Below are 7807 nucleotides of genomic sequence, written 5' to 3' on the forward strand. Positions count from 1 at the left end.
TTGTAACAAAGACAATGGAGGAAATCTTGTTGTTGAAAAGCTGTTGCGGACGAAGTCGACATACAGAGAAACAGAGTGTCAGTTCGTGGAGATGCTTGATTTTTCAAGAAAGATGAACCCTCGTTTCAACTTAATCAACACCAGCAAGTTTGGCACCTTCTGGTGGGCATTGTCTCATAAAGTTAAAAATTTATAAAATTTGTCTTAATAAAAAATCATGTTCATTTACATGTTAATTTCGCCATGTTAATTTTTACTTAGAAGTTTTTTTTTTTTTTTTTTTTTTTTTTTTTTTTTTTTCGTTATTTCATTGGATGAAATGATTTTAAAAGCATAATTGTTTCCCAGAAGAGACTATCTACAAATTGAGCTAAGAAGATTTGGTGGGCTGGCTATTTTATTGGACGAAAGATTTTAAAAATAAAGTTTACATTCAGATGAGGGCACCTTACTATATAAGTTGAGGAGACTCAGTTGGTGTGTACCTTCCATCTATGTCGAGCAATTTTTATAAAAAAACAAAAAATTGAAATAAAACAATCAATTCTTATATAAATCAACTGAAATTGAAACCACAATATGTTAACATCATGATACGCAACGGTACTTAATATGAGCTTAATTTCAAGGGGTCAAATTTTACTCGACATATATGGTTATCTGTATACCTTCTATATACAGCGAGTAGATTTCGATATTTCGCTATGTATCTCAGAGTTTTTACTCAAATAATTTGAAACTTTAACCTCATATTGTTGATGTTTTAAGAAGAATATATACAAAGTTTCAGCTCAATACAACGATCAAAAATGTACTCGTTAACTCGACATATATGGAAATTTGTGTATCGAATAATTTTCACATTGATAAAAAATATTAGACACGTTATAAATCACTGGTATCCGGACTTCTTTTTTTTTTTTTTTTTTTGGTTTTTTTGACATCTGTTGAGGAGGTTATAAAAATACGTCCCGAGCAGTAAGTTGTAAAAGCGAAAAATAAGGAAAAAATGTATTGTAAATTATTTGCACATTATAAAAATGTTGGTGTGACAATATTTTTTGTGCCGGTTGTTTGATTGAATGTTTCAGTTTATTGCTGTATTTACAGCTGAAGTGACTATTATGAAAAAAAAAAGGAAAGAAACGTATCATAAAAAATATACTGTATTTCCAGCTATTTGAACTATTTTTGTTCCGGAAACTCTAATTTGAGCAATATTTTCGACTAAAGTGAGAACTACTTATACCAATATTAAGCAATCAGATATGTGTTCTGTGTTCGCGGTTTTACATTTTTAAAAACATAAAATCTGATCGCATTATGTATATATATATATTAAAATGTGTAACTGCATTTGGCGCACTGCTGCATTATTTTTAAAATAAACATAAGATTTTATGAAAGCGCCATACATTTGGAAAAGTGCGCCTGTTAAGGCGAATCCACTTTACAAATTATAAAAAGACAAACTCAATAGAGCAGCAGATAATGATTGTCTTCCATGATCACTAACAGAATAAGCTTTTATAAATATAGCAGACAAAAACAACCATCAGAAAATGCTTCATTTTAAGAACTCAATCAAATACCTCGGGTGGCAAACAAAAAAAAAAAGAAAAAAAAAAGAAGACAAACATTGGTTTATAGAATAAAATCAATGCTATGCCCAACGCGCAATTCAAATACTCTTCATTTATTTCCAGTTAATAACAGAATAACTTTCAAAACACCAGTTGTTTGAATGAGTGTCAACATTATATATTATTTGTGTGTTTAATTACGCTAAATGTCCTAGAAAATAGTTTCTAGGAGCAATCTACGAAGGTGTTAATTATTTGTACACTGCATCCATTATCTTAATTTGTTACTACAATAACTATTATAAGTTACTACAGCTTGTAAGAACACGTCAAGCCTAAGCTGTATGGCAGATTTTTTTAGCTCTTGATTACTTTCAAAGTTACATTCTGAGCTATGAGCTTACATTGTTGCAAGGCATATGTGTCGAAAGAAACTTAAGCATTGGTACTAATATGTCGGAAGATTTTGAATTTTGTATCTAAATTAAAGTTTTAATGAACGTATGTTTATATTTTTTGACTCGAGTTATCCAGATTACATTTTTTGGGCTGTGGACGAAGTATTCTTTTTAATTCAATTCGTCACGTGTTAACAATGCCACCTCTTATGCAGTATAAATTGTTGCACATTCATAAACATAAAGTTAATAGTGCGACTTGAAGTAGAATAAAATAAGTATTACCTTCTCTGAATAGATTGTAAAAACGTACAGCCTTTTTGTGACTCAAAACTATACGTACCTATACTATTAACACAAGTTAAATACATATTATTGGTTAAATTAGGGACCCAACAGTATAACTCTTTAACTGGTCTTAAGTTTACAAAGCGATGTTATTTCTTATGGGTCTGTCTAAGAAAAGGTTTTCTCTTTTTGCATTGGCCACTGAAAACATTAATTAAGCCCTCAAAATATTGGCTTCTGATGAAATGTCTTGTTAGAATAGTAGTATTAAAAACATTGACCTTTAATAACATTGATTACAAATAATACCAGTCTTTAATAAGGTAGACAAATGATAATATTGACATCTGCTAACATTGGTTATTCAATTTATATTGTGGTAAAGCGTGACTAATCAAATTAACTCCAAATGCAAATTACACTGAAAAGAATCAGTCCTGATATAATCGTAATGATCACATTCTGTCATCATTTTAAAAATACTAAAAATGTCTCGCCATTTTGACCTCTGTTTACAAATGTGGAAGATTGCCGAAAAATAGGTTAAAGAAATATTTCATCATTTATGTGCGTATTTGTAGTTGATAGAGGAGTTTTCATCAATTGCGTCGTCAAACTATATTAATTGTAACATATAACTTTAATAAATGAGAAAAAATAACTGGGAGATCAAAGAAATAAAAAATAAAGGTATGTTGACTTCGTACAACATCAAAAAAAAAACAATTTGTACTCCCAAAGTTCTGTTTGAAGAATACTCAACCCGAGAAATGGTTTTTGAATTTATTTGTAATTTTTGGCAGTATGACGTCCCATAGTTATATTCTTCTAGTAAGTTACCGTACTTTTGCAGTTGTTATATACCATCATGTGGAAATAAATTTCTGTCTAAGTTAAGATGTATTTAGTTGATACTCTTTAGGCAGGTTCAAATTTATTGGTGGATCCAATTTGACTAATATTATTATAAAAGTATCAGATCATACTTTTACTTGCTTTTGCCTAATTTTTTTTATTATATTTTATTATAGCATATATGGTTCAGTCCATCGTTTCCACATTTTTTGGAGTCTGTTTTCCACACACTGTAGTATGTGACGAAGATAACGACGAGGTGTTTATTCAATTGTATGAAGCCTCCTCTGCGTAAGTATATTTTAAACCTACAACTTTAAATATGCCGCTAAAAGCCCAATACAAAAAAAAAGTAAATTCAGCGTCAAAGTCATCACTACAATAGTCTTACTTGAAAAATGTGTACAAGAGTTTTTTCCAGGAGCTGACATTGAAGCATTTTTATGTAAAAAAGAGCCTTTGATGATGGTGGTAAATGGTGAAATGGAACAACAAGCGCTTGGCACTTCGTTTTTGGGAACCATTTTTGAAGAAAAATTTCATCTCAAATGCTTATCCGCATTTATTTTGCCTTGTGTTCCTTTAATTCCTGAACACATGAAAAGAATGGTGCATCCTGACGTATCTCCAAATCATTTTGAAGAAGGCATAAAAAATGGGTACTATATGGTCAGTCTCTCTCTTAATCAAACATTTGGACCTCCCGAATTTCATGCAACAGAAGGTATATTGATAAAAGATTATTGTCTATAACTTGGAATCGTACATTTTAATCCCACTTTTTCTGACCTGGTACTATTTTTAGATCAGGAAAGTGACACAGAAATTCCTGAAGATGCTAACATGCAACATAACCAAAACTTTCTTCATTCTGATAACGACGAAATCGAAAGTAAATCTGATATGGTTTCACACACAGAAAATGAAGATGAAGATAGACTAGATAGCACCCAAGACAGCATAGAAACTGAAAATGTTGAGAGTAGTGACGAAGAGAGAGATCAGTATGATAATTTATCATCACAAGGTAATGGAGAATCTACCACATCTCGTGAAATTAATGAGAGGTATGATGTCTCTTCTCAGGAACAGGAACCCAATGTTACACCGAAAACGGTTATCATAGCTTCGGATACTTCTGAATCCAGTCGGACTACACAATCTTCATCACCTAGTAGTAACACTCTTAGTATAGTTGCTGCATTAAAAAAATCTCATCTTCGAAGTAGCAGTCAATACAGCTCTTCTTCCGAAAAAAGCAAAGGCTCATCGGTGACACCACCTTTTCGCTTTGGCAGTAATAACACTGCCCAACAAAATCTAAATATATATATTGCAAATTCAAGAAGTACCATGCCATCTTCCAAATTTTTTAAAACATTAGGACCAAAAAATGATAAATCAAGACCAAAAAAGCAAGTAATAGCTCAAGAAAAAACGAGTATGGCTTATTATAGTAGCACAAACGTGATAACCCATATGTGTATCACTAAACAATTCGATATTTTTTCCCCTACTGTTTAGATGATTATGCTGCGTCAGAAACTCCTGAAATTCAGGAACGTCAGTTATCTCCTGCTTCCTTCGAGAACACAAAAACAAAAGTAACTCGGTATTAAGTATGGGTGCATATCAATTTTTCTAACGAATTATTTAGTATGGTAAAAGAAAAAGATTTATTTCGTCTGGCAATAATGAAAAAATCCAAACATCTTGCGATCCCGAGTCATCAAAAACTAGTAATATTCATACGCCTCCAAACAATGAAGTTGTGTCCTACGACGATGGTCAGTCAGACGAGTTTGATAAAGTTACATCAGATTCGGACTTCTCTGCTGAAATGCCTAAAAACAAAATAAGAAACAAAGGCAAAAATTCTGCAACTAGTAGCAGTAGACTTAAAGACAGTTCAAAAGGGAAAAAGAAAGAGGGTGGTAAAAAAAATGATAGTACAAAAAAGAGTTATGGCTCTATGGAACAGTATATTTTTAAAATCTAATATGTCTTTGCAATCCCCCACCCCCCCCATTTTTGTTTATGTAAAAGATGCATACATTACTTATGAATAATTTATTTATAAATGGCGTTGCTAAATTCAATGATTGAAACTTGAGCCAATTATTTTAAAGTGGTATTCAAAACCATAGATATCTTATTTAATTTGCGTAATACAGCTCAATAGTGCCTACAATATTATACAATAAATTACTTTTGGTCTTGGTTACCAACCCTTAATGCACTTTAAAAATAACTTGTTAACACAGATCATATTTTTTAGGCCACAGCATTTTGGCATGTGAAGCATCAGAGGTTTTTTTTTTCTTTGTCTTTTTCTTTTTGCATGGACTACACATGTATTTTTATGTCTATTCCGATGGTGCTACATAATATTTACACAAACACCCGTATTCTTTTTACTTAGTATAAAATTTGGATGTAATTTCGACCACCTAGCTACACATAAACCAGTCATTAAGATGCAAATAGGATCTTACGAAAGAAAATAAGCAGAAAGGCGGTGAATAAATTGTTGATACGACTTATTTTAAATTTATGGGGCAACTAATTCGTACAGCAATATTTCGTTATTTTCATTATCGTTAAATAAAAAAATAACATCAGACACTACAGGAATAAATAATAAATAACAAATATTACAAGTAACACTATCGTAGCATAACTCCATATGACAATCCATAACCTTTTATTGACGTAGACAATCAAACGAAAGGTTTTTTGCTAAGAAATTTAACAGGCAACATTTAGCATATATAAAAAAACCATTCAAAACGGTTGAGTCCAGTAATACAATGAGAAAAAGTAGAGGAGTGGGTGCAAAATCAAATGAATACAACATCAAATCAAGCGAACACAACTTCAAATAAAGTGAATACAACTTCAAATTAAGTGAATACAACTTCAAATAAAGTGAATACAGCTTCGAATAAAATGAATACAACTTACTACAACTTCCGAAAAAGTTAGCAAGACTCTAAAAAAAGTGAATGCAGACTATAATAACTGAAAATCGAAGCGTGCATAACAGTAAATTGAACTCTTAATCCGGAATACGCAAATAACTCATGACGATAAAGCACTCAAACCTTAATATGTAAAACACACATAATACTAATAAAGTACAATACATTCCTTAACAAACGAGTTTCGCCCGGAAGCTATCAGTTTTTCGCATCATGCTATGTTTTTTGTGTGGCCTTGCTGGCTAAATAGCACCATGTGAAAAATAAAATGAGAGCTAACTTTGCTATAAAAACGGATTCTTTGTCAACTTCGTAGTTTTCATTCAATTAATTAATAATATTAAAAAACAATGGTTACAGCTTTTTGCGACAGAGTTGTCGTTACACAAAAAACCCCAAAAATCAAAGTTCTAAGTGCCCAGTCAATCTCTTTGGAGGCGAAAGGTGTGGACTCGAGTTTGAGACTCACGTTTTTTGTTTCTGGGGCAAATTACCCGCTAATGTTCTACTTCTTAAGGTTTTTTAAGGAGGGAACTTCTCACAAGATAACTGGTAACATATATTTTAAAATCATCTGAAATATAGTTTTTCTCATAGCGATTTACTAATTAGGTAATCTTAATGTCTCCGCATACACGTTTGACGATTCAAACAAAGCCTTTGCGTCTATCAGAATTGGTGTAACTTCAATTGCACCAATTCGAGAAGTAGATCACAATGGTCACTTTTTAGGCGCTGGTTTCTCCGCAGGATGCACACCAGTATCAGAAGAAATTTTTCCTTTGTCTGTGGAATACCAGAAATGCAAATATGTGGTCTTGAAGTATGTCTGGGACAACTGGGACAACAATCTTCTAACAGAAGGAAAAAAGGATTTTTTGAGAGAGATGTTTAGTGACAATCTGGAAGACCTGTTCGAAGATTTGGGTAAGCTTTTTATTGATTACGATGTATTTACGCTGCCAAAAAAAAATGTACTGACAAAACATCAAAGTTGAAATGAAACTGTTGTTACCTATGTTCAACCCAATTGCAGTTCAAGAAACCATGGTTAAGCGACTAAAAAAAAACTCTAACAGTACTAGAACAGGAAAAAAAGTTTCTATCAAAATTCCCAATCCTAATGTTCAGCTCACGGACATCTTGTCTGAACATCTATTGTTGTTAAGTTTAGTTGACGATTCTATTCCTTTCGACGCTGCGTTATTTGCCACTGCTCACACCAACATGGATCATTAATTTTTTTTTCTCTCTCAATAAACACGATACTTTTTTTTAAAGATAATGGTTTTCAAATGTTTGCTGACCAAAAAAACACAATGTTATTGTCTTGGCAAAAAGCTAGAAAATATAAATAACAGTAAATTTGCTATGAAGCAGCTTAATAATTATACTTCATTTATTTTTTTAAATCCTTGTCAAACTTTAAAATGTCAACTAGTTCAAATATGAGAGACTTCATGTCTAGATTCCGTGTTCAAGATAACTCACTAATGTCATTTTCACGTGCTGAAAGAAACCAAATTCTCGATTTTCAAGCGTTTTCTGCTCAAAAACCTGATGGTGTATGCTGCGTTTGCTTACGAAAACTTTACGTTGAAGAAGTTGGCTATCGTAAAATTGAAAATATTAATTTTGTCAATTGCTCCCAATGGAATATCACTCCCTTCACCCAGGTTGATAATTCAGGAGTTACCAAATA

The 7807-nt window shown here is 32.0% G+C and overlaps 1 protein-coding gene across 1 annotated transcript; it reads left to right on the forward strand.

Moving 5' to 3' along the window:
* Window positions 1-3058: 3058 nt before the first annotated feature.
* On the forward strand, window positions 3059-5367 carry EV154DRAFT_524602 (uncharacterized protein). The gene is made up of 6 exons (XM_051603204.1): window positions 3059-3100; window positions 3178-3415; window positions 3478-3848; window positions 3930-4565; window positions 4649-4728; window positions 4782-5367. The coding sequence occupies exons 2-6, from the start codon at window positions 3306-3308 to the stop codon at window positions 5121-5123; spliced, it is 1539 nt and encodes a 512-aa protein (XP_051452838.1). The 5' UTR covers window positions 3059-3100; window positions 3178-3305; the 3' UTR covers window positions 5124-5367.
* Window positions 5368-7807: the final 2440 nt, after the last annotated feature.

Source organism: Mucor mucedo (assembly GCF_025094135.1).
Source record: "Mucor mucedo strain NRRL 3635 chromosome Unknown EV154scaffold_132, whole genome shotgun sequence".
Lineage (NCBI taxonomy): Eukaryota > Fungi > Mucoromycota > Mucoromycetes > Mucorales > Mucoraceae > Mucor > Mucor mucedo.